Source organism: Callithrix jacchus, chromosome 10 (genome assembly GCF_049354715.1).
Source record: "Callithrix jacchus isolate 240 chromosome 10, calJac240_pri, whole genome shotgun sequence".
Classification (NCBI taxonomy): Eukaryota; Metazoa; Chordata; class Mammalia; order Primates; family Cebidae; genus Callithrix; species Callithrix jacchus.
In genome coordinates, this window is record NC_133511.1 from 4,869,945 (window position 1) to 4,897,937 (window position 27,993).

The window sequence follows — 27,993 nt, forward strand, 5'->3', positions numbered from 1 at the left end:
TCTCTATGAATTTGATACCCTGGGTAACTCAGGTACTTCATTTCAGTGAAATCATACGGTACGTGTTTTTCTGCTGCTGCCTACATTGACATGGCATTGTGTTGTCAAGGTTCATCCATATTGTAACAAACGCCAGGACTTTCTTCCTTTTTAAGGCTGAATATAATTCCATTATGTGTATATACCACATTTAGCTTATCTATTTATCAGTTGTTGGATAGCCCCACATTTTAGCTATTATGAACAATGCTGCTATGAATGTAGGTATATAAATACATCTTTGAGACGCTGCGTTCAATTACTGTAGGGTCTACCTATAGGTGGAATTTCTGGAGCATATGGTAACTCTACTTCTAATTGTATGAGGCACTACCATACTGTCTTCCAAGGTGCCTGTACCATTTGAAATTCTCAGCAACAGATCACAGAGTTCCGATTATTCTGCATCCCTGAAAACACGTGTTATTTTCTGGGTTTGTTGTTTGTTTTGGGAGTCATTTAAATAGGTATGAGGCAGTATCTCACTACAGTTTTAGGCACCACCCTCTTTCATCCTGTCATTGGGGGATAAGTCACAGTCAGTTTCTTCATCAGCCAAGTTTAGGTATTACATGAGCCACATAGCTCGAAAATCCAGTTAGCTTCCTCCACTTCATTTCCATTCACCCACCACTTTCATCGAAATTATATTCTCTGTTAGAAAAAGATACAGTTCATTTTGTCTTCACTTTTATTGAAACATAAAATGTTAAATATGCAAGCCGTACTAACAGAGGTGCTCCTTGAAGTTGAGAAAGGAGGGCTGGGTCACTTGTGGCTTCCTGCAGGGGAGAGAAAGAACAGAAGAAGGTCAAGATGGTTACCCCTTGCTGCCTTCCTCTCATCCCTCATCATGATACTTTTTCCAGCCTCTTCTATGTGCTCTAGCCACTTCCCTTGACTTCCATCTATGACCTCTTAGCCTGTTCACCAACATGTGATCTTTGTAAAACCTAATTTAAAGCATATTACTTCTCTTTTCTAAAGCACTAGAAAGATTTACCCTGTGATAGACAAGAACCATGAGATCTGGCTTCTCACTGCTTCTCCTAATATGTCTCTGCCATTTTCCCCACTCACCTTCTCTTTTGGTCACACTTATTGCAGTTCTTTAAACATATTTAGTGCATTTCTACCCCCAGGGCATTTGCACTTGCTGTATTCTGTGCTAGGACACTTTTCCTGCATAAGATCCACATGGTTCACTTCCCAACTCTGTCCATTCTTTATTCCGATTTCATTATTTCAAGGAAGGCCTTCCCGAGTAAAATATATCTATGAGTACAGCATCCATCATTCTGTGTTTGCTTTTGTCTGCCTTTATTTTTCCTTTTGCCTTTTTTTGCTCTCTGGCCTGTGATATATTTACCTGTTTATGTATTCGGTGTGTTTCAACTCACTAGAATATAAGCTTTCTGAGGTAAGAAATCTGTTTACTTTGTTAATTGGCATATTCCAAGAATCTAGAACAGAACCTGGTGCATGGTTAGTGTTGGCAAGTATTATTCAACAAACAATTCAATGTCTAACTGTATGTCCACTGGATGGTTTAGGCACTGGAAGCTGTCTGCTAAAATGATGCAATTGTTTGACCGGATTGTCAGAAACCAAGAGTAAAAAAACTATGTGTTGAGTATTGGAAGTATTGAGATCAACTTTATACATTTTACTATAAAATATAACTTTAAGTGTGTATCTGAGAGGGAGATTGATAACAGGCGTATAATGTAGTGTTAAATAAAGCTATTAAGAGTAAAGAAAGTAATCATTTGCTCCCGACTTAATGTACCCAATCTATAACATTTTGATCAAAGTAATAAAAAAAGTTACATGGGAGCTTGAAGGATCTTCTGGAGTGTGATTGAGGATTTGAAAGCAGACTCTGAGCGACTGGTGATCTGCATTGTGAGAACAGTCTGAGAACCAGAGACTGAATCAACACAAATTCTCCCGTACAGGTTGTATTTTGTACTATCTGGTAATGGTAGCTGAATGTCAGTAGTGTGGTGTTTGCTGTGATATTCTCACTCGGAGGATCAAAGTGCTGCTTTCTCCAAAGTTAGCTCCTTTCTTTACTCTGTTTTGTTCAGGGTTCGATGCAATGTTTGGTTACTTGTGTGTGTGTGTGTGTGTGTGTAAGAAAGGAAGAGAAAAGTATAGTATGAGAGATAAATGAATATAAATAGTAATGGAAGCATTAGAATGTTTCTATTTTAATAATTACTACCCTTCGTTTTTCATTATCACGATCAGTCATGATTTTCCTTACCTCCTTGATTGACTAATTGCCTGATTATTTCTAGAGTTGGGGGAATCCAAATGCTATGTGCATTTGGATATAAATATAAGTTGGATATAAATGTAAGTTGGAAAAAATAGCAGATAATCACCAGACTATGTCCACAAAAACACCAGTTTGACCATTCAAGTATTCAGCCATCATGGTCACTGGACCTAATACCAATATCATGCTCTCATTCATTTCACATACCACCACCAACTCGCAATACTTAACAATTTTCAATTGCCAGGAAAGAGGTAGAAATATCTTGTCATGGATAATCGTTCTATGGTGGGCATTTGGGCTTTATCCCTTGGAGTTTCAAATGATTGCTGCACCTGAAAACAGAAAATAGGCTGTAAATGAGATACCACTCTTTTGAAGTCTCAGAAAGCATCTTGCGCCATGAACCAGAAAATGCCTGGAATGAGGAGAGCTTTCGGATTTCATGGAACCAAGCCCATTGGCATTCTAACTCCTCAACATTGTACCCCACCTCTTAGAAGTGACATTCCATCTCAGACCGTACTCTTAACATCAAAATAAACACCTCATGTCTAATCTAAGGCCTTTCAACCTTCATTTCATCTATATTCCATTTCTAACCTACAGATAAGACAATCAGGTTATCCCTTGGAAATGGTTCATGAAAATTAGATAAGGAAGGATTCTGTACTCCCAAATCCCACCAAGTTTGATTCCTCAGTTAAAGGAAAAGTAAATCCCAGTATCTTAAAGACTTGAACACTGAACAACTTTCATATCTCTACCACCAAGCTGAACTTGTAGTCTTTTGCATGGACTAATTGATAAGAGTCTACTTATCCTAAATCCAGAATTTTTAGTTCCTTTTTCCAATTTTTGCTGTATTCCCACCTCCTCCTCCTCCTCCTCCTCCTCCTCCTCCTCCTCCTCCTCCTCCTTCTTCTTCTTCTTTTCTTCTTCTTCTCCTTCTCCTTCTTCTTTTATTACTTTTTTTAACACAGCATCTTACTCTATTGCCAGGCTAGAGTTCAGTGGTGCCGTCTTGGGCTTTCTGGGCTCAAGCAATCCTCCCACTTCAACTTTCAAGTAGGTGGGATTACAGGCACCTGTCAACATGTCCTGCTAATTTTTGTATTTTTTGTAGCGATGGAGTTTCTCCATGTTGCCCAGGCTGGTCTCAAATTCCTGGATTCAAGTCACTCCACCCTCCTGCAACTCTCGAAGTGCTGGGATTATAGGAATGAATGACTGTGCTGGTCCTGGATGTCTTTCCTTTTTAAACGGCAGTGTATCTTTATTTTCCCACAGGAGTTTTACTGATTTCTACCATTTTTACTTTATAAATAACTATACTATTATATGTTAACAACAACCCCATTCTCTCTTTAAACAAGAGGGAGCATTTATCTATTTACTTATATATCTATTGATTCAGTAATTATTAATTGTATATATGCTACATGCCAGGTTTGTTGAGTTGCTGAGTAAATCCCTGCCATCTTGAAGTTTGCATGTTAGTGAGTAAAATCAAATAAAAAACCAGACACATAAATAAACTATTGCTATATGCTTGGTGGGTGGAGGTATGAGTTATGGAGAAAAATAACGTAGAAAGTAGTGGGAATAAGGAATGTCCCAGGTAGTGCAAAGAGTAGCAAACTTTTTCTTCTGCACATTTTTATTGAAAGAGTGGCTTCCTTTTTGTTCCTTCTTGCACGCCTTTATGGATCCCATAATAATCCGTAGGCACATATTTGCTTGTTAACCCACATTTTCAGTATCCATATCTCCCATGAAAATGTGAGGTAGGCTTAAGTCATGTAGGCCTCATTTACCCCTCTGTCACCAGGAAGAACTCCATGATTTAGCAGAGCACCCAGATTTTATTAATTTAATAAATTAAGTGATAAAAATTTTTCAAAATATTTTTCATTCTTGAAAACTTAAGAACTTATAGTCCATAACATAAGGCTTATGGTTGATATTATTTTGTTTTACTTTGATCTCCTTCTGGGACATATTGGAAATCTCTTTCCCATAACCATATTTTAAATAGCTGAATGACAGATACTCGGTATCACTCTTTCACTTGCCTGACAAAGATTGTCACTGTGAAGTGAAAGGTGAATCATGACAAATTCTTCCTGAATAAATAAATGAGTAACTAGAAAAGAAAGAGATGCTTACCTTCCGAAATACTTCCTCTAGGTGGCAGCACCAAGAATATTTCCGGAAGCAGGCGACCAGTTGTGTGATGAAGATGGAGCCCACTGTGCTGTCTCTCCAGGACACGTTATCTGTGATGATACAGGTTGGTGTACCTTGGGCTGTGTTTTTGTTTATATTTTTGTCTTGGGAATGTTTTTAAAAAGAAAAGCATAGCTTGGGAGTTATCTTTGCAGATATGTAGGAAGCACTTACAACCGGACATTTATCCACTTTCCACAAAAAGCAAACAGAAATCCTGGCAAAAGGTGACCAAAAGGTGCAGTTTGTAAGCATTACGAGAGATTGTGTAGTGATTGTATTTTGACTCTTGGGATGTTTGATTCTGTAGAGTCCTTCAAAGGTGGCCTCTTGGGACTGACTGTCTGCTACAAACCCCATGTCCATTCTCTTGACTTTTATAAGGGCTTGAGAAATAGCTGGAATTATCCCACTTTACAGAGGAATAGAAGGTCAGAAAGACAAAATAACTTCCCCGTGTTCACACAGTGAGTGAGCCACAAAAAACTGCCACCAGGCTCCAAAGCTGTTTGCAGATAATGCCACACTGTCATTCACCATATACTAAAGTAAACACATGCAATGTTTCAGTTATAGAAGATGAACAAAGTGATAAAAATCCACTCTACAGGATGGTGCCAACAGTAAGCAATACTGTATCATGTACTTGAAATTTGCTAAAAAAGTAGATTTTATGCTAAATATTCTTTTCACACACACTCACAGAATGATGATAATAATAAACAGAGAAGTGTAAGAATCTTTTGGAGAGAGAGATATGTTTATGGCATAGTTGTGATGATTTCAGGAGTGAACACTTATCTCCAAACTCATTAACTTGTATACATTAAATATGTACCATTATGTATGTCAGTCATACCTCAATAAAGTGCTTTTAAAAAATAAGATCTAGAAATAGACAAATTAAAAACAGTTAAATGTATGCTACTTACGATAATTACCTAGAAGTGAAATACTAACCAGTGTTCCCTGAGATTAGACGGAGTCAGCCCCACCCTATCATTTTCTACTTGTTTTAAAAGATATCCACATTCCTAGTGGGGCATGCAATGGCACTGCTCTTTGTAGAATAAGATGGGAAATACGGAGAAGAAGACTCGAAGTTGATCATTTGAGAAAGGGAAGCCATTCCTGGAATCCATAAAACACTGTTCAAAATGTTAAATGGGTTTAATAAAAAAACAGAATTCATCATGTTTAAATGATGAGTGGTGATGGCGTTCCTTGTATTGTGTTGTTTTGATATTTGATATACCTTTGACTGTAAAATGTAATGCTTATAGTAAAAGTACAACTTTCAAAGCTGTGTGTTTTGGAGGGTAGGCATCTGTTCTCACAGCACACATAGGATCATGTAAAGTATGTGGAGAGCATACAACATTCTATCAGATTATTGTTTCATAGGGATTCTTGATTTTGTAGAATCATTCAAAGGTGACCTCAAGCCCACAAATCCCTTCCTGCCACTGAAAGATACATACGTGGGGTTGAAGAGCAGAAAGCAATGAAGTCCTTCTCCACATGGGTCTTGTGAATAGCATCTTCCTCTAGGTTCTTAAGTGACTGTGAAGAAGCCACTGCCAAGGATGCTGGAGCATCTGGGACCAGCAGATCCCCCTGGTTTGCTGTGGAGACATTAACTTTCTGTAGACTGCTGTGACTCCCACAATATGGCTATCACAATTGCCCACCCTGTTCTTTTTGAATGTTCATGCTAACTAGTTCCATACGTACAGACCCACACACATACAAACCCACACACACACCACCTTACTTTCTCTCCAGTGTCATTCAACAGTGTGCCTACTGACAGTGAAATCATCTTTTCTTTACCATTTTTTAGAGAAAAAAATTTGTTTTCTTTTGAAAAATAGCTTCCAAGAGCTATGAGGCAATTGGTCTCAAATTCCTGGCATCAATTAACCTCCTGTCTTGGTCTCCCAAAGTGCTGGGATTATAGGCATGAGCCACCATCCTCAGCCAGCCATGAGGCAATCAAAAGTCTGGAGCAAAGTTGAACTGCAATATTCTAAAGTCCCCTGATCTCTTCAATAATTTTCCCCTTAAAAATTATATTGAAAAGGGATGCTGTTTTACATAATGGCCCAGTTTCAAATGCAATTCTTCTTAAACCACACAATGTCAAAGTGTCTGTGAAATATTTACAAATCAAGCTGCCGTGAAAATGATTCCATCCCCAAGTTTGAGTATTTCTGTTTAACTTTGATTTAGGGATTCTGATGATACCCTTCACCACTTACTGTGGATAAAATTGTACAGAAATTTTCCTGCTAATCAGGATGAGACAATTTCTTATTACACCAGCCCCTTAGGAAGAGTTTCTTCAGAATTTAATGTACTTCATTTGCACTGGATGGGGTCTAAGACTTGGCCCTAAATATAAGGCAAACATCACCATCCTCTGCATACACCTTCATAACTGTTAGGTGTTCAGTCTGAGCACTCACTACCCCTGCAGGCCTGGACAATGATGACCTTGGGTTTGTCCCTTAGACCGAGGCAGTTGCGGTTGTTGAAGATCTGGAAGATGGTGTCATAAAGCAGCACATCTGGGTTTTTGTCATCATGCGCCGTTCCACAGATTCCCTCCAGGATGCCGTGAGACATGAGCACCAGGAAAGTGCTGTCTGAGGACTTGTGCTCGGGTCGGGCAGCAAACGCCCTCAGCGCGGACTCCATGCCCTGGAAAAGAGCAATGAATGGGACTTCCTAGATTGACCATGAGTGAAACAAGAAACATATTTTACATATCCTGGTCACGGTGCTTCACACAGTGCTTACTCAATCACGACCTCAATTTTACCTTCTCAGTGGGGCTGTGGGTTCCTGCTTTCTCTTCCTGCTGCCATACTGTCTTCTTAATATATTGTGTGTGTGTATATATATATTTGAGACAGAGTTTTGCTCTCGTTACCCAGGCTGGAGTGCAATGGCACAATTCTTGGCTCACCACAACCTCCACCTCCTGGGTTCAGGCAATTCTCCTGCCTCAGCCTCCCGAGTATCTGGGATTACAGGCACTCGCCACCATGCCCAGCTAATTTTTTGTATTTTTAGTAGAGACGGGGTTTCACCATGTTGACCAGGATGGTCTTGATTTCGTGACCTCGTGATCCACCCGCCTCGACCTCCCAAAGTGGTGGGATTACAGGCTTGAGCCACCGCTCTCGGCCATATTGTATATTTTTATATGTTACTCATGTTACTTTTTCTTTTTCTTTTCCATCTCAGTCTTTTCTCTACTTACCTACCAAGAGACATGTGTTATAAATGCGTCACACCACTTCCTTTGTAAAACTCATCCCACTTTGCTTAGAATGGAATCAAACTTCTGGCCTGACCATATTCCACCCTCGTACTATGTCCCTTTTCCTTCAAACTCTAGTCACACTGGTTTTCTCTTTGTGCTTCTCCTGTGCCAGGTTGATTTTTCAGTTCAGCCCTTTCACAGGCAGCTTCTCCCACTTTGAAAGCACTGCATTCCTGTCTTTCCGGAGCCGTCTCTGACCAACCCAAAAACATTGCTCCCACCCCGTAATTCTGTCTCATGTTTCCTTTTTCTTTTCTTTTTGCTTACTTTTGGCTTTTTTGTCACTGTTAGGTAGACACACACATGCACACCTGGTGCCTGAAGTTGTCTTTTTCTTACAATTTCACCATCTCTTTCTTTTGTAACCTAGATGAATGGCAGCAGAGAACTTCCTATCTCATTTACAGACCTATTCCCAATGTTAGGAGTAGCTCTTGGCACCGAGTTTAGGACTCAATATTTGTTTTACAAGTGTCCTCCTATTTAAAATTTATTACTCTATAATTTTAGGGATATTCCCGTCACATGATTTTGGAATTCAATAAGAATTGCCAATCATGTTTAGTCTAGTTTCCGGAGTTGAGGATACTTGGAGCACAAAAGAGACATAGCTTTACCAATCCAGTACTCTGATTTTGCCTGTGCACACACACAGACACACACACACACGTACACACACACCCAGAAGCGGTTAAATCTTGTTGAGCTCCTTAAAGCCAAGTAGTTATTAGAAGGATGTGTGTTGAACATGTATGAGTTTGGGGTGGCTGAGGGGCTCTTACCCTGGCTGTCAGTTTCTCTTCTACAACCACACTGTAGTCCAGACCCTCAAGCAGCTCCCTCATCCCTGTGATGTCAAAGTCCGCTCCGTGCCTCGGAGGCAGATGGTCAAACTCTGTATTGCATATAATGAGAGCCAGGCGTGTGCGGTCCTTTCTCTCCTTTATTGGATAGATCTGCAGGAGATGGAGATGCAGTGGATTTAATTTACTCTAGTCTCTTTTCAACCCCCTTGTACCTATTAATGTTGCTTTTTTAAGTCTTCATGCAACTGTTCTCTTCCCTAACTTGTATCAAAAGACACTGACTTTCTCTCTCTCAAGAACCTGGAGAAAGAACCAGGACATATCTGAAATGGTTACTCAAGAATCTTGAGGAAACTAGATAATTCCTACCCTTTCTTCTCCCTTTTCATCTTTACCTACTCAAATTTTTCTTGGCATTCAAAGTTCAGGTCAAATTTCATAAAACATAAGAAATGTTGTCATTGGCTCCAGTGAAAAATGAAAACAGCGAAAGTCTTTGCCTTTGGAAACATAGCTATTTGGTACTATTTTTAACACATCAACTTATAATGTTTTTCTTTTTTTTTTTTTCTTTTTTTTTTTGACACGGAGTTTCGCTCTTGTGACCCAGGCTGGAGTGCAATGGGACAATCTCGGCTCACTGCAACCTCCACCTCCTGGGTTCAGGCAATTCTCCTGCCTCCCGAGTAGCTGGGATTACAGGCACACGCCACCATGCCCAGCTAATTTTTTTTAATATTTTTAGTAGAGACGGGGTTTCACCATGTTGACTAGGATGGTCTCGATCTCTTGACCTCGTGATTCACCCGCCTCGGCCTCCCAAAGTGCTGGGATTACAGGCTTGAGCCACCGCGCCCGGCCCCTATGTTTTTCAAGCTTTAATTATATTTCCCAAGTATCCTTTATGTCTATACTTTTCAACTAAAGTGCGAACAATTGCTACTCAGCTATGTTATCTTAGAAATATTTTTACTCCATGGCTAAGGCTGCAATTGTCGTAAAATCCAGATAATTGAACGAATGAATTCAGGAGCAATAAAAATCCAATTTTCTTCTAACCCATGATAAACTGATCTACATCATCGGTTGAGAGAGGATTGGTATCATTGTGAAGTCACATAATATTTTCCTTACTCAAAGCGTTTATGAAAATGTTTACTGCCATTAAACCCCCCACCACCATTGATTTAGTGCTGTAAGAAACGGTGCACTGAAGAAAAGCAGTGATTTCTCTTCTTTTTTTCTGCTTTTTGCGGATAGCACGGCACCTCTTCAGCTTTTTCTGTACATAGTCTCAGGAATTCTTCATGAGGGCAAAGCTTGAGGGCATCTGTAGATTCTCCTGTCTCAGGTGGTCCAACCGCCATATTCGAATTACCTGCAGGATATCACATAATAAAAACTGTGATTTCTGCCCCTGCAACCCAATTTATCACCTAAGAAGACTGAGAGAGAAGACGTCCTGGGAAGAAGATCTCCCATACGTAGGGGTTGTAGTTGTATCTCGTACCTAGTATTCTGTATCAGAAGATGTGCTGTTACTGGAAAGAGAGAAAAGCAAATCCACCCAAACACGCGATCATAGATCCTGATCATTTTGGGGAAAACATTTGGATGATGCTTGGGTTAAATTTAGCCTTTCCTTATGTAGTCAAAAGGACTTGATTTCTCCAAAGGTTTTATTCTGGGATACTCCCTTATCCATGTGGACTTTCTATTGTGGCTGTACAAGAGTATGCTGAGTGAATAGTTGTCAGAGTGCTATCTACCACAAATCTAATGTGTGTTCCATGGCCAATATTCAGTTTCTACTGTCACATGGAAAAAGTAACTCAAATAACATTTATTTAGTGTCACATATAAAAAGTATGATTTTAACATGTGTTTTCAGCCACAAGCCAAGTGCTGAGTAGCTACGTATTGCCACCATATAGGATGGGGCAACGTCTCATTTCGGAGTCATCATCCCCTCCCGACCCCCACTTCGCATACAGATACATACATACACTAAACCACAGATTGTTGAGTCTTGTACTTTCAAGGCATTATTTTTTAAGCAACTTTACTGTTAATTTTTAATGATTCTAGAAGAAATGAACTTCAGTCATCCCTGTTGAAATGGTAGAGCCAGCTATTTAATGGAGAAGTGCCGTCTGGTAACCGTGATGCTGTGTCCAAGGTCAGAGACAATTATTCTGTTAGACATTCTGACGTAACTCTGGATGCCTTGCCTCCAAAATGCTGAACAATGAGCACTAAACTTTTCAACCTGTGTTTTATAATGTGAGGAAATAATAACATGTCTCTTGTGGATAAGTTTGGTTCGGACTCAATCTGATCAATCCCCTGGAGAAATCTAACGTTATCTGACAATGGTTGACCCCTTCTGACTGAGACTGTGCACGAGACTGGGAAATTTCAGAACCCTCCCTTGAAGGAAAAAGAAAGAGGAATTTTAAAAGACATCTTAGAAATGAAGTTTACCAAGGTCTGATATAATGAAGTGTCTCTTCATGAGAAAAAGGAGCAGTTATATTATTTCTGTTTAATTACGTGAGCCAACCAAGACATTCTCTGATTAAATAAGAAAAAAATACTACTATCCTATGTAAAAATTTTTGTTTGTAATATTTTATAATTTTATTTCTACTTCAATTATTTGTTTTTAAATAATACTTTAAAATAAATGCCTAGCTAAAATGTATGATAAAAGCCTGAGTTCTGGATCTGCAACAAGTTGTAACAGTGTGCATCAAACCTTCTGGGCATCTCTTTTCATAGATGGCATAGTGATATATGAGCTTCCATCCCATTTCAGAAAATTCTACCAAGGTGAAGACATACTGGAACCTTGGATGTTCCCTGATGAGAGGGCACGTTTTCTAATCCAATCTTCTGTCCTCAGTTCACTTACAGGCTTGGCGAGCATCCTGACTTAGCTCCTAATGATCATTGTGTGTCTATGCGTGGATCCGGATTTTCAGGGAAAATTAGAAATTAGGTAGAATTGTACCATATCCAGTAGTAAAATTAGCATTAAAGCAAATCATTTCATGATAAGATAGTACATATTATAGTGCAGACTGCTGCCCGCAGAGGGCTGGGCACGCCCTAGGTATACTGGTCGTGTATCCAAAGTTTCCTGAGATCACTCTGCAGACTCCAAGTGCAGGCAGAGCCCAGGGAGCCCCTGGACTCCTCCTGTAAGCGGTTTCAGCTGCCTCCTTCCTGCCACAGCCTATGCTAATCAGATGGATTATTTCGTTCTAGAACCGAATGCTCATTGTGATATCTGGGGTTGCTAAAATCATTGTGAAGCTCCTGTTACTTCAATCCTATTCCCATTAGTTGCACTATCACTAATTTTTGAAAAATGGAGATTGTTTTCATGCCATCCCAGGTTTGAGGAAGACAACAAAACACCTTCAAAAGGACCAGTTTAAATATTAATGAGAATGCAACCTGTCTTGTAATCTTGGACAACTGTTATACTACATGTCCTCTGTTTTGATGGGAATACCTCTTCTTCACAGATGAGTGCTGATTGAAAAGCTCCTTTGATTTAGTTAGGTCTCAACAATTTACGTTGCCTTTTGTTTATTACTGTTTATCATTATTGGTACTCTGTAATACTTCATGGCTGAAGACTTCAGCTTAATTCTGGGGAAAATTGAGTCTGTCACTAGTGAACTTCAATTTGAGAATATTTAAGCTCTAATAATACACATAATTCAATCAGAGTCAAAAGTTCCTAAAACAAGTCTTAAAATTTTAGACATTTTATATAGATTCTCCTGATCATATTTTGTAACTCACAGAAATGAGTAAGAACTGGAAAAGTCTAATTCGTAGCATCCACATAAGAATTATGAAAAATACTATTTATTGCATTCATATACTTTATGTATTCATCCTACATCATCTAGGCATCCAGTATGTCCCATGAAAACTACTAATTACTGTTATTAATTGGTGAAGCAACCAGTTGCATTCCGTTGGGAGAATCTTGGTAGACATCCTTTTTGCTTACTGAGATGAAAAGGGAATAAAAACGGAACAGTTTTGTTGTGGAGAACAACGTATATAGTTTTAGCTGTATTTGTTTTGTGATGCCAGTGGAACACTGAAGTAGACATGCTGAATACTCCACTAGAGCTAAATGAGTCTGGACCTCAGAGGAGAGAGTTCCAGATAAGAGCTAATATCCTGGGAGCTGTTGGCATGTGGCACCTGCTGTTATAATGTGTCTAGGCTTAGACAACCTTATGAGAAAGTACTGGAATTGTCCCCATTTCACAGGTGGTAAGACTGATAACCAGGAAGCTAGGGAAGTTAAGCAGCTTGCAGGAAGTTGCATAGGTCACTGGTGACAGAATCTAGGTTTAGATTTATGTATCCCTTACTACAAGGTCTCCTTTTTAACGATTTTTGCAACAGTCTACACACAAGGACTCAGCTTTTTAGCTGACTGGAAACTTGATTCCACTTCATAAAAGATGAAGTGATCCTAAAAGGACAATGACAGGTTTAGTAAAAATGATAATTTAGAAAGGGAAAGGAAGGGAATAACAGAAGATACTGCTTAGGCCTTGGAATTAAACAGATTCCGGAAAAACAGGCATTCATTGTAAAGACCCAATCTTACCTTTCTTCTTGGGGGATATCTGGTCTATGTTGAAAAAGGTGTTGAGAAGCATCTTCCCTGCCATACGTTGGTTCTTTTTCATAGAGTCCGCCACGACCCGAACCTTGTCTTTAGTTTTGGCATCGTAATACTTCTTCTTGTCCTCCTCCTTCCAGTTCAGCACGTCTTGTTCCACCAAGTCATCCAAAGCGCCAGTGAGGACACCTTTGCCCCAGGATTCCCACATCTTAAGTGTTTTTTTCCTTTGGTTGCCTTCTGTTAGAAATAGAAAAACTCCTTTAACTCTGGGTACAGCTTAAAGAGTTTTGCCCTCACTTTATACATAGTTCTATCATGTGAAATACTCCTGAAAGTACGTTCCATTTCACCATCTGTCTTCTTGTATCTGTAGAGTTCTGTCACCCATCAAATTCCTACCACTTAGTACTTTATTTCATTTTTCTTTTCTTTTCTCTCTCTCTCTCCTTTTTAAAACAATTTTTTTTTTTAGCTTCTCATCTTCTTTCTGTGGCATTGGACCCAATGCCAACTGTCTGGCCATCCACTGTATTCGTGTTTCTCTCTCACTGGTTCGCAGCCTGTAGTGATAACGACCTGCCTAAAACATACATTCCCAGGAAAGTCAATGCTCCTGTCTTAAATTCTTCCTCCTAGACTATATGATTTTTATTTTTTTCTGTACTTAGTTTTCTTGGTGAAAGAACTATATTTTTGAATTTGCCTCCCTATCCCACATCTTTGTATTCAAAATGCTTAAAAGTACTTAATATTCTTGCCAAATACATAAATTAAAGAATAAGCAGATGAGTGCATCCTTATTTATAATTCTTTTGAATCTTGAACTCAATGAAAACTCAAAATTGAAAGTAATCTGATGACTAATCATCCAGTGTGGTAGATACATTTAATCTGACACCACGTTAATGTATTACTTCTTAGCATAATTTGAATATTTGTAAGGAAATATAGGTATCAAAATAAGGCATCCTTTATTTCAATGCAACCGATATGATTTGGGCAGATTTTACACAGAGATGTTGAATATCTTATCAATTCTCAATCAGTGCTACGAAGACAGTTATACAGTCCTTGTAAGGATACTGTTGACACAAAATGGCGTCTAAAGAAAATATGTCAGAACATTACACAAGAGCTTTGGCACCGGAGCACCAACCTCATTATCTGGGTTATCTTGAATTAATGTTTTAATAGATGTTAGTTAGGCAGCTATTACAAACCAGGAAAATGGATACCTAATGCAAGTTAACTTACTGAAAGATAACATCTCCCATGTACTCATTAAAAATCAAAAAATGAATGCATATAAAGAAATATGAACCATTATAACGATCATTATCATTTACAAATCGCTGTGCCAAGGATGTTACAAACGTTAATACACTGGACTCTCACAATAAGCCAGTGGTATAGTTATTACATTCCCCATGTTATATTTACCATTTAAATAATAACTTGCTTCATATCACATGAATTAGGATTCAAATCTTGTTTTTTTCACCATATTCTATATAGTTAACATGACGTCGTTTCAATTGAAATAGTATTCATAGAGCCCCAATCATGCCAAGTGCATTACTAAAATTTCATAAAAAGTCCATCTAAAGCATATATTAACCTCTCCTAATTGGAAAAGAAAAGGTAATACATAATTGACTCAAATAATGTGAAAGAACACAGAGTATATAGTAACTGTGAACAAGAATTGAAATGTAGGGGTTCAGAATCCAGAGTGCCCGTTTTTAATTCATCAAACTACTTTGCTTGAGAATTGGTGAAGAGCTTCTCAAGGAATGCAGGCAAGATGCTCACGGGGCTCAGAAAAGATTAGCACATTCTAACAGGTAAGATCACGAAGGCTTCTTAGAAGGGGTAGCAAAAATACTGGTCTTGCAATGCCATGTACAGATGCTGGAACAGAGTGTGATTTGCAAATAGTACGCAGATTAGTTGCTGTGATATCCCATCTGCCCGAGTGCTGGGCTTCTGTTTTATTTATTTGTGTGCTCAGTAAACTAATATAGTGTTGACTGAATAAATGACATGTGAAAAAATATGAACGACAAAATTGAAGAGTTCATAACAATAAATGCCACATATGACAAACACACAGCTAACATCATACTCAATGGTAAAAAGTAGAAAACCCTTTCTCTAAGATCAAGAAGAAGGCAAAGATACTCATGTTCACCACTTCTATTCAATGTATTCCTGGCCAGAACAATTCAACAACATAAAGGAATAAAAGGCATCAAAATTGGAAAGGAAGAAGTTTAATTGTGCCTGTCTAAATATTAAATGGTCTTATATACAGAAAACCCTAAAGGATCCACCAAACATCTTTTAGAGCAAATAAACAAATTCAAGAAAATTGCAGGATAAAAAAATCAACTTATAAAAATCTGTAGTGTTTCTGTATAACAATAAACCATCTTTAAAAAATAAATAAATTTCCATTTAAAATTGCCACAAAAATACTTAAAAATGAATTTAACTAAGTAGGTAAAAAACATATACATGTAAAACTATAAAACTCCAACCCGATCAACACAGTGAGACTCTGTCCCTACAAAAAAATTAACAGAATTGGCTGGGCACGGTAGCACGTATCTATAGTCCTTGCTTCTTGGAAGTCTGAGGTGGGAGGATTCCCTAAGCCCAGGAATTTGGGATTATAGTGAGTATAATTGTGACACTAGTCTTGGCTACAGAACCAGATCCTGTCTCAAAAATAACAATAACAGGCCGGGCGCGGTGGCTCAAGCCTGTAATCCCAGCACTTTGGGAGGCCGAGGCGGGTGGATCACAAGGTCAAGAGATTGAGACCATCCTGGTCAACATGGTGAAACCCTGTCTCTACTAAAAATATAAAAAATTAGCTGGGCATGGTGGCACGTGCCTGTAGTCCCCGCTACTCAGGAGGCTGAGGCAGGAGAATTGCCTGAACCCAGGGGGCGGAGGTTGCGGTGAGCCGAGATCGCGCCATTGCACTCCAGCCTGGGTAACAAGAGCGAAACTCCGTCTCAAAAAATAAATAAATAAAAAATAACAATAACAACAAATCCCAAAACTATAAAATATTGATAGAAGAAATTAAAGAAGACAAAAATAAGTAGAAATACATTTTCAGTTGATGGACTGGAAAAATTACTATTATTAAAATGTCCATCCCTAATACCTAAAGAAATCTAAAGATACAATCCAATTCCTATCAAAATTCTAATGGCAGCTTTTACAAAAATAGAAACAAGTTCTAAAATTTATATGGAATCACAAAAATAAAAACCTGCATAGACAAAGCAATTCTGAGTAAAGATGTAAAAGCTGAAGGCATCACACTACCTGACTTCAAAATAGACTACAAAACTATGATCATCAAAATAGCACAATAGTAGTATAAAAATAGACACAGAGAGCAAATGGACAGGACAGAAAACCCAGAAATAAACCCAATTATTTACATTCATTTGACTTTTCAGTAAAGGTTTCATGAACACAATGGGGAAAGAACAAACTCTTCAATAAATGTTATTGGGAAAACTGGATAGTCATATGCAGAAGAATAAAATTTCTCAACATATACAAAAATAAACTCAAAATGGGTTAAACATGTAAATGTAAGAACCAAAACTGAAACTACTAGAAGAAAACAGAGGGGAACAACTTTATGACATTGGTCTAGACAGTGATTTTTGGATATAGCACAAAAGGACAGGAAACAAAAGCTAAAATACTCAAATGAAATTATATCAAACTGAAAAGCTTTTACATAGACAAAAATTAATCAAAGGATTAAAGAGATAATCAACAGTATGGGAGAAAATATTTGCAAACCATACATCTGATAAGGAATTAACATGCAAAATATAAAGGATACAAACAATTCAACAGAAAAAAACAAACATTTAAAAATAAACACATGACCAAAAGAAACATTTTTCCTCAAAAGCAGACATACGGAGAATATGTATGTGAAAAATGATCAACCTCTCTAGTCATGAAGGAAATTGAACCCACAATGAGATATCACTTCTCATTTGTTGGAATGGCTATTACCAAAAAGACAAAAGACAGAAAATGGTGGAAAGGATGTAGAAAAAAAGAAACTCTTGTACACTCTTGGTAAAAATGTAAATTAGGCCCTGAGCAGTGGCTCATGCCTGTATTCACAGGACTTTGTGAGGCCAAGTCGGGTGGAACACCTGAGGTCAGGAGTTCTCGACCAGGCTGGACAACATGGTGAATTCCCACCTCTAGTAAAAATATAAAAATCATCCAGGTGTAGTGGCAGGGTCCTATAATCTTAGCTACTCGGGAGGAGAACCGCTTGAACCCTGGAGGCAGAAGTTACAGTGAGCGGAGATTCCACAACTGCCCTCTAACCTGGGCAATAGAATGAGAATCTGTCTCAAAATAATGAAATAAAATAAAATAAAATAAAACATATATACATACATATGTATATAAATTAGCGTGGTCTTTATGGAAATCTATATGGAGACACATCTGAAAGTTAGAAATAGAGCTAAAGATATCATCAAGCAATCCCACTATTAAGCACATAGCAAAAAAAAGGAAACTCAGTGTCTCAAAGAGACATCTGAACTTCTGTTTCCTTTGCGGAATTTTTCACAATAGCCAAGATATAAAATCAACCTAAGTATCTGTAAATGGATGAATAGATGAAGAAAATGTGGTTTACATACACAATGCAACACTATTCAGCTCTTCAAGGGAAGTAAATTCTATCATTTCTGACAGCACTGATGAAGACAAAGAACATTGTATTAAGTGAAATTAGCCAGGCCAGGTACCAAAGCACAAAATGTTATATTATCTCAGTGATATATAGAATCTAAAAAAGTTAAACTCACAAAAGCAGAAGGTTCTGCACAGAAAATATATGTAATTTTTATTTGTCAAATTAATTAAACAGAAGTGTGGCTTGAGGTGTAATATACACATTCTCATGGCATCAACTTTAAGCTTAAAATAATAAACCACTCTCAAATTTATGGATTCGGCCCAGATATGGATGTCAGTATTGAAACCCACACATCCAGTAGACAATGAGACATCTCTATCTTACAAACTCATTCAACTCAAGTTATAAAGATGAACTGCCCATTTTTAAATTTCCATCCTGTGTTCTCTTTTCCATATACTAGGAAATAATACCTACACCCCAGTACAAAAAGGCAGCAAAACTTGGTGTTATTAAACCTCTTTGGCCTTCCCTATAGCTTATTTCCCTTCTTAATTCACATTGCATTGATTTTATTTCCTAAACATTTTCTGAATCTGACTACTTCTCTCAATTCTAATTGTTCTTTACTTCTATTCAGGCCAACGTCCTTTCTTTCTTAAGAAATAAATTCATTTGAGTATGGCCTTATACATTTTTCTATTATAAAGACACATGCATGTGTATGTTTATTGTGGCACTGTTCAAGACAGCAAAGATTTGGAACCAACCCAAATGCCCATCAAAGATAGACTGGATAAAGAAAATGTAGTACATATACACCATGGAATACTATGCAGCCTTAAAAAAGGATGAGTTCATGTCCTTTGCAGGGACATGGATGAAGCTGGAAACCATCATTCTCAGTAAACTGGCACAAGAAAAACAAACACTGCATGTTCTCACTCATAAGTGGTGTTGAACAATGAGAACACATGGTCACAAGGAGGGGAACATTGCACATGGGGGCCTCTCTGGAGGTGGGGGGGAGTTGGGGAGGGATAGCAGGGGGTAGAGGTATAGGGGAGGGATAGCATTAGGAGAAATACCTATTGGAGTGATGGATGCAGCAAACCACCATGGCACGTGTATACCTATGTAACAAACCTGCATGATCTGCCCATGTACCCCAGAACTTAAAGTATAATAAATATTTTTTTTTAAAAAGAAAAATTCATAAGAACTTTATCAACCTGTTCTTCATCCCTTCTATTCTATTCTTCACTATGGAGAGTGTTCTAATATCTAGATTTGACCATGAAACCTCTCAGCCTATTCTATCCTAGGCCTTCTCAGTCACTCATCTTCTGGTTCCACCTTGCTTATTACATTCAAAACATTCTGCCCTTCACTTGATTTCTGAAAAGCTTCTATTTAGATATCTCTGTATTTCCAGCCCCCACCTTCTGATTCCTTCTCGTTTTCCTACTGCTGTCTGTCTATCCTTCAAGTCTCAGATTAGATGACACTTTCTTCATGGAATCCTCTCCGATTCTTCCAGAGGAAAGTGTCAGAGATATATGCTTAGGGCACCTTGTATCTCCTTAGCATAGCATATTCTTTTTCCATTTATTTATGCCTATGTTTATTTTTGTGAGACAGAGTCTCACTCTGTTACCCAGGCCAGAGTGCAGTGGTGCTATCTTGGCTCATTGCAACCACCCCCTCCTGGGTTCAAGCAGTTCTCCTGCTTCAGCCTTCCGAGTAGCTAGGACTGCAGGTACACACAACCACACCTGGCTAGTTTTTGTATTTTTAGTAGACATGGGGTTTCACCATGTTGGCCAGGCTGATCTCGAACTCCTGACCTCAGGTGATCACGTGTCTCAGCCTCCCAAAGTGCTGGGATTGGATTACAGGAGTGAGCCACCGTATCCAGTCTTCTAAAATTTTTCCCATTATTTTGTGATTCCCAACCTACTTATCACTATCCACTATTAGATTTTATGCTCTGTGAGGACAGGGGCCATGAACTACACCTGCATTGTTTTTGGCATCTGGGGGATATTTATTAATTATTTATGGAATCAGTAGTCAAGTCAATGTAGTTCATGGCCCCTGTCCTCACAGAGCATAGAATCTAACAGTGGATAGTGATAAGTAGGCTGGGAAACACCAAGGGGTGTCTGTTCAGCTCCTTGGGGGTCTCAGTTGGCTCCAATTAGTAGAAGAGTCTTGGTTCAGGACAATTCTCCTCAGTCAGGAATATTTCGAGATTTCTCAGACAGAGAATAGGAGGATAGTTTGGAAGGAATACTCTTGGAGTTGTTGGTTTGGGATCATCTGATTTGGAACACCTTCTGTCTGTCTCATCTTTGCATGTGTTTGTATATGTGAAGGGGATATTAGAAGGAATTACCAAAGGAAGTCCAGCAGGCCTAACTCAGGGGACTCTTATTTGTCTGGGTACATTCAGTGAGCCCTGGAGAGAGCTTAACAGGCCTATCTCATGGTGACCATCTGCTCCTCGACTTACCCAGAGACCCCATTGTGAATTACCATTCTGAGGTAGTCCCTCCCCACCTGCAGTGAATCAAAGACAACAGGGATGAACAGGAAAAACTTTGAGCTTTGCAGGTTGATACTGGGTGCTCAACAAGGTGACGAATGGCTGTTTTGTTGTGTGTATTCTGCTGGGATGGAGAATGTTAATTGGGTTCCTCTCATAGCTGGTTGGGAAGTATCTTGCATTTTAAGAATCTTGCACATGGTTCCATAACACAGAAAAAGAGTAATTTTCTCTTGTAAAATGGCTTGAATCCCACAGCTATGGGGAAGTAAGCAGGGTCATCAGAAGCCATTCTGTTCTTCTCGAAGTTGCAGGGAAAGGGAATTCAGAAACCTGGTATGCCAGCAAAAAGGGTAAGAAATTCTTACCAACCAAGTTTCTGGTCTCTTTCTCCATCTTTGTAGACAGTAAACATCACTATTTTTTTCTCTGCAAAGGTTTGATTACTAGAAAAGAGAATTCACAAGACTAGTCTTAGCCTGTAGCAAATCTGGTGTATTTTGTGCTAAGTATTTGCCTTTCTGTGTTCTGTAATGGAAAGAGGATAGAATATCACAGGATAGAATATCATGTTAGGACCCCTATAAGACTCCTTTTCAAGCCAGCTCAGCCGGCTGGCTAATTATAAACTTTGCTACATGTCCCTGAAACCAATACTGTATGAAATTTCTCTGGCTTGTTTTGTCTCCTTAAGAACTTAATCTTGTGACCATATGGGGATACTTTCTTTTGGTTTATATCATCTAGCCCTAAAAGTTTTTCTTGAGCAGGTAAAAGCCGTGGCAAAGTTAAAATTGGCTTCTTTTTTTTTTTTTTGAGACGGAGTTTCGCTCTTGTCACCCAGGCTGGAGTGCAATGGCGCGATCTCGGCTCACCGCAACCTCCACCTCCTGGGTTCAGGCAATTCTCCTGCCTCAGCCTCCTGAGTAGCTGGGATTACAGGCACGCGCCACCATGCCCAGTTAATTTTTTGTATTTTTAGTAGAGACGGGGTTTCACCATGTTGACCGGGATGGTCTCCATCTCTTGACCTCGTGATCCACCCGCCTCAGCCTCCCAAAGGAGGAGGCTTGAGCCACCACACCCAGCCTAAAATTGGCTTCTTTAGGCTCCTGGGAATAGCAATAGAAACTGCTCAATGCAGCAACTAAGTAGCTAAGACTTTGCCTTTCGACAATAGCAGCGTGAGCTCTATTCTTGGCTTCTGAAATGACTTCTTTCTGGTTTGCTATTTGCGTAACTTTGGTATTTGTTGAGGTTTCCCCACACCCCCATGGTTAGCTTCTGATTTCCTCTCTTGAATTTTCCTTTCTCTGAACCAACTTGGGGAAATTCTAAATCTTGTAAAAAGAAACTGCTCACCAAAGCCAGAAATATTGGTCATAGGGCTAAAGCTGGGTAATAAGAAATTTAAAAGGATTTTTTAAAGATCACTGTGGTTAAAAGTCAGCTTAATTAAAAGTGAATAAACAAGCTATGGATACATTGAAAAGGCCTTTATGTTTTTCTCTTCTTGGGTCTTGCTTTTCTGTAAAAGGTTTTTTTCTTCTCAGTCAACTGAATTGTTTTTCTCCATTTTTTGTCTTGCCACTCTTAATGCACACTTGAGAGGCCCTAAGAAAAATTCTGGTAGGCTGGGATTCCCTGCAAAAACACAGAAAAAATAGAGGAGGCACCACAGATTGCATTTGGGGGATGACGAACAACAAAAAACAAAATCCCTCTGTTTTTTTTCATGAAACCCTAGGAATTAAAAGTAGATAAATCCCTCTCAAAATCAAAGGCCAGGTTCTGTTTTGCATTGTGTTGTTGCTGACAGTTTGAGTTTTGGGGATATCAGAAATTAGTTTGCATTGTGAGAGAGCTTTGTCATGTAATAACTAGGTAGGAAATATACTTTAAGGGATGGCTAATAGTATTATTGGAGGGATATTTGGCTCTTTGCACACTTGGATCAGAGAAGCACGCTCTAGGCCACCTGGAAAATATGGAAACATCCCTATCCCTTACTGAGAGATGAGACTGATTGAGGATGGGCTGATTGGCTTTAGGTTGCCTTACAATAAAATGCAGGGTGGAGGGACTGCATTGTCTATTCCAGTAGTATTTCCCTCCTTTGGGGATCCAGGATCTAGTACAAAATTGCACCCTTAAGTTTGGAGATCTGTCTTTGCCTTCAGCTATGCCTGCTTATTTAGCTAGGAAAAAAATTGCATGCTTTCCTGGCCCTGTTCCTCCAACGGCTCCACCCTGAAGCCAGTAATCCAATTAAAAAGCTGGCAAATAGAAATCTTACAAGTGCTGAATGTTTTCTGTCTTTGTATTTGTATAGACTTCTATAATTCTGATATAATTCTGTGTACATTGTTAGTAATTATAATTGTTATGTAAAATTGTTTAATGCCATTGAAATAAGAAAAATTCCTAGTCAGTTGTAGCTTTAACATGTCTATAGACTTTTGTCATCCACACACATTTTGCCTTGCTTTGGTCCTTTTCAAAAGGCAGTTTATAATCAGATATAGGACTCTGACTGCAGGTCTCAGATAACTTTAAAAATTGTGCTATTGGAATAGAGGAAGAAACAAAACTTCTAGGACTCTCATGGAGAGCTGATGGGTTAGAAATTGCTAATCCTTTTGTTTTCAGAGTCAAGATAACTTATTTTTTTAGAGCTATTTGCTACTTTTAACAAGTAAGTAAAATAAACTCCCGTGAAAAAATTTTGAAGCATATTTGTTTCTCTCTACCTGATTTATCAGAATTTGGAAACTATTTGTAAGTATTCTCAATTTATGGCACTACAGTTAATTGCATAAGTGCAATAAGAATCTGTTTTCTTTTGTAACAGGACACAATTGGAGAAACTGGTTATTTTACCAAGGCTTTGACTGGAATAACATGCTTCCTTTAAAGAATCAAAGTTGAATTATAAAGCCAATAAAAGCCCTGTGGGGAATCTGGCCTCATACCTTGCCTACACAGAGTCCTTGTACAAGGTTCTTGATCCATAGTAAGTAAAGAATGTCACTATGTCACTTTCTAACAGGTTCAGGATCTCCAAGTTATCTTGGAATCTTGAGAGGAGAGGAATTTACCCAATTCATAATTATTTCAGGGTACAAACACATGACAGGGCGTGGCACTTAAAAAGTCTTATCTGAGATTCCTCATGAAACAGAGTTCCATCAAGGCCAATTTAAACACAAAGCAGCCTAAATGAAAAATAGTTATTCTTGCTGCACTTTATGCAAATAATCAGGCCAAGTACAGGAAGACTAAAGATTATTTTTGTAAAGAAATTAGTTCTCTCATAACTTGTTTTTAATACAAATGGGGTCTGGAGAGACAAAAGTTAAGCCTCAAAAGAAAACCTATAATCTACCTGTTGTTAGCTGTCCTTGAGTGTTTTTCTACAGTTTGGAATAAATCCTAAATTCTTTGTGGATTAGCAGTTCCCAAACTAGGCTTTTCCATCTTTGTTTTTAAAATTGAGAATTTTACTCCTCATCCTAGGACTCTTATTTACTTGACGGGAGGCTCTTCACATAAATACGGTAGTAATACAACAAAGGAGAGTACTAATGTTTTGTCATGCAAGCACTGGAAGCTTAGCCAGGCCTGCATGAGTATGCTCAGACAGTTGCAAAGCAGTTCCACTCTTCTCACCTTGGGGTTCACTTCAATTTCCACTATGTCCCCTGTCAGCAGGTAGAAGCCAGAATGATTAACGGCCTTTTTCCATCTTCATAACCTACACCTTAAGATAAAGCTGTTATAAAACCCCAAGGGAGGGGCTGAAACCACCTTTGCAATATTATAACTGAGGAAATTATGACAGCCTAAGAAATCAGACCTAACCAACTCTGTCTTGCTTCTGACCCTTAAGCTGTCCTTGTTGATTCCTAGCATAGGCCAAACTAACTTTGAGAAGGAATGCAGTTCATGATTTGAGTCTGAAACAAAATTGGTAACAGTCCTTTTCCAAAAAGACCCCCTTCTTGCCTGGGGTTCAGCCTGCCTTTGCAAGACTAAAAAATTCAGCCACAAGATTAAAAATTACAATTTAGGGGTCATGTAGCTTCTGACTCCTAGAGTCTGAATGACCCCAACTTGTTTCTGGGAATAAATCACTATTGTAAAACCTAAAGTCAGTATTTAAGGTATTTTGCAGACACTATATTCAGTGGAATCAGTTGACACCGCTTCGACCAGTAATCTGTCCCAGCAAGTTCTGACATCAAACCTAGGAAGAGAAGACGGCAATCAAACCTCACTTTGACATCCTATGATCCCATCTCCCAGTTGACTAATTAACGCTGCCTACTTCCCAATTCCCTACCTGCCAAATTATCTTTAAATATTCTGATTTCTGAATGCTCTAGAAGACTGATTTAAGTAATAATAAAATTCCAGTCTCCCGCACAGCCCGTTCTGTGTGAATACTCTTTCACCATTGTAATTCCCCTGTCTTGATAAATCAGCTCTGTCTAAGCAGTGGGCAAGGTGAACCCGTTGAGTGGTTACAAATTCTTAATAGCAAACCAGGTAAGTTTCATTTCATATAGCAGCCAATAAGTGCACATTGGAAGTTTCAAACAGAAGGAAGACACGTTCGTTCTCCTATCCATTCGGGAATATTTAATGAGCATCAATTCTTGAAACTTACTCTGCTAGTATTGGGGGTACCATTCTGGAAACATGTTCCTACAAATTAGAGCTTAGAGTCAAGTAGAAAGACATAAGCAAATAAGTAAGATAAAATATATTACAAGGATGTAAATAATGAGCATATGCTCAAGAAAAGCATAAGCGAAGTGTGTCTCAGATGGAAGATAGCTGTCTTGACAAGAAAGAGCTTGGCACTGAGACCTGAAGGACCAGTAGGAATTTGTCCCTTGGACAACTGGGGGTTGGTCTCCTGGCAGAGAGCAGTGTGGGAAGAAGCACAAAGGCTTGAGGGTGTCTGATGTTACCAGTAGGAATTTGTCCCTTGGACAACTGGGGGTTGGTCTCCTGGCAGAGAGCAGTGTGGGAAGAAGCACAAAGGCTTGAGGGTGTCTGATGTTACCAGTAGGAATTTGTCCCTTGGACAACTGGGGGTTGGTCTCCTGGCAGAGAGCAGTGTGTGAAGAAGCACAAAGGCTTGAGGGTGTCTGATGTTACCAGAAAACTGGGAGTGCTGGGCTTTAGAAGGAATGGAAGTGTGAAGCAAGGACTGAAGTGGGAGTGATGAGAGACAGGGCAAATATTTAAAGATGTCTGCAGAAAGAGTAATGGTGGAGTCTGAGAGTCATGCCAACCTGGCATCACTCCTCTCAACAGACTTTTGACCTACAGCATATTTGAAGGCATTTTCTAAGAATTCCCTTCCACCCTGATATGGTAACAATAGCACAACCGTATTGACTGGTTTTAAACATTAAATCAGAGAGAGTGCGCAAAATAGCTATTATATGGTATTTTTTAAAGAAACCATTATTATAGTGTTTTTGTTATTATAATAATCACTGAATGAAAGCTGAAGTGATAATAAAAATGGAAGGAATCAGTTGCAGGAAAAAACTCATCAGGACCACAGTTTTTGTTCCAGGCAAAGTGACTCAGTGCTCAAATGCATTATAGGACACAATTCCTCAAGAGTTTATGGTAACAATATCTGACTCTATTGGATGTTTATAATTATCAAACCCTGACTTGTTTTTGACTAGTGACTTTCAATTTCTCCTATTATCTAATATTTCTATTATCTAATCTATTATATAATATTATCTATTATCTAAGGTCCCTTGATTCCAGGAGCTTAAGCTAAATGTTGTGAGGTGAGTCATAAATCCAGGAGAGAATTGTTCTATAGCAAGAATCAAAGGAGTAAAGAAACTGAACAACAAGCAAATATGCGTGAAGTAAATATAGTAATTTTTTTAATGAAGCTGAAATCATGCTTAATAGGGATTAACAGAAAAAATAGATACACATGTTTCGAAAGGTAGAAAAACTTGTCTGAATATTCGTATATATTTTTTAAAGGCAATAGAAAGCCACTGTATGTCCCTGAGCAAAGTGAATTACATTAATAGATCACTAGCAGGTAAGCAGAGAGAGTTAACTAACTGATCTACAGACAAACCTATGCCAGGTCAGTTTCATAAGAATTATCTGCAGAGCTTCAGAAGGTAATAAGTGCCTGCAAGGTGTTTAAGATTGAGCTATTCAGGTTGAGAAATAGGGCAGTCATTGACTTTTTTAGTCATTGGTAGTCATTGACTTTTTAAATATGACTACAGATTACTGTGGTATGTTATAAGGTTTAGAATTCACTGATCCAGTCCAATTTCTTTTTTTTTTCCTATAAGGAGAGTGAAACCAAAGATGTGATATGACCTGCTGGAATACTAGCTGCCTAAGTAACTCATAACTCTATCCCTTAGGCTTTTCCAGCTTCTGTTTATAAGACACATGACCTGAAAGTCGTGTGCAGAAAGGATTGGAGGGTTAAGTCCTAGCGAGAGGGAGACCAATTCAACAACAACAACAACAGCAAAACAAAACAACTGTGATAGTAACCCATGAAATACTGCATCCGAGTAGTCACTACACGGACTAGAGAGAAAGGGAAAAAAGCAGCAACTTTAAACAGACCATGAATGTACTTCACAGTAAGAGATGGCAAAAAGGGTCAGAATTCAGAGACTCTCAGATCTAATTACGGGAGAAAGGTTTGTGATGTGGGCAATTAATTTGGAATCAAGAGAAAGCAGAAAAGATTTCAGAGTGCATTTTGAACCTTCTAGAATTGTCTCACACAAATAACTTCCTCTGGCTTTCTTTACCCTCCTTTTGATTAACAGAAGCTAAAAGAAAGGAATTAACTTCTTTCTGTCTAAAAGACATCTGAAAACATATTATCTCTTTCAGTGTCTCTAACACCAGGTCCCGTAATTCACACTACACACAACCGGTAAGCAAAAGAGTTCAGTATGCATGTTATCAGCTTCCTTTCTTGTGTTTATAACACAGCAATAAGTCAAGTGCTTTCTAAAATCCTACTCACAAGCTCTAGTTAGAAAAGAACTCACCTGCCATGGGTAACAGCCTCTGTCCTTTCCTGCTTCGTGGAAAAGAGGCTCACACTCAAAACTGAAAGTAAACTGTGTATTTCCTCTTACAAAGGGCGGAAACATGTAATCACAGATTGTGAAACTGCTGCCCAGAACTTCCCAGACTAATTGTCAGGAAGTGCCTTGTCGTCAGCAAATTGGCATCCAAGTACTGGACTTTACTTTCTTCCTGTGTTGGGGGAAAAATGAAACTGGCAAAACATTGTCCTGTGGGTTGAAACCTCAGCCTGTTTTTTTCCTTTTTCCTGTGCCCCCCGCACCTTCTTC

The 27,993-nt window shown here is 38.7% G+C and overlaps 1 protein-coding gene and 1 long non-coding RNA gene across 4 annotated transcripts in view; one reads left to right on the forward strand and one right to left on the reverse strand.

The window, feature by feature from the left end:
- Nucleotides 1-27,993, forward strand: part of LOC144578026 (uncharacterized) — a 145,622-nt gene that overhangs the window by 72,999 nt on the left and 44,630 nt on the right. Inside the window, exon 3 of the long non-coding RNA XR_013522987.1 lies at nt 4,514-4,616. This is a non-coding gene — a long non-coding RNA (uncharacterized LOC144578026). The remainder of the gene's footprint in view (nt 1-4,513; nt 4,617-27,993) is intronic.
- On the reverse strand, nt 717-27,760 carry CASP4 (caspase 4). 3 transcript variants are annotated; one of them, XM_017977508.5, is made up of 10 exons: nt 27,685-27,760; nt 24,275-24,851; nt 13,335-13,589; nt 9,958-10,067; nt 8,666-8,839; nt 7,021-7,255; nt 6,034-6,177; nt 4,493-4,602; nt 2,555-2,658; nt 717-821 (listed from the first exon to the last, which is right to left on the reverse strand). In XM_017977508.5, the coding sequence occupies exons 3-9, from the start codon at nt 13,558-13,560 to the stop codon at nt 2,560-2,562; spliced, it is 1,098 nt and encodes a 365-aa protein (XP_017832997.2). In that variant the 5' UTR covers nt 13,561-13,589; nt 24,275-24,851; nt 27,685-27,760; the 3' UTR covers nt 717-821; nt 2,555-2,559. The 3 variants fall into 3 exon arrangements, with proteins under 3 accessions (XP_017832997.2, XP_002754441.2, XP_009004943.2); XM_002754395.7 differs by lacking the exon at nt 24,275-24,851; XM_009006695.5 differs by lacking the exon at nt 24,275-24,851 and having other exon boundaries at nt 2,531-2,658.

Excerpts from the sequence above, each read along its gene's own strand:
- CASP4 (XM_002754395.7), bottom strand. Across the intron at positions 10,068-13,334 it reads GATATCCCCCAAGAAGAAAG|GTAATTCGAATATGGCGGTT; the intron begins GTAAGATTGGGT and ends GATATCCTGCAG. Across the intron at positions 8,840-9,957 it reads GTACAGAAAAAGCTGAAGAG|ATCTATCCAATAAAGGAGAG; the intron begins GTGCCGTGCTAT and ends CATCTCCTGCAG.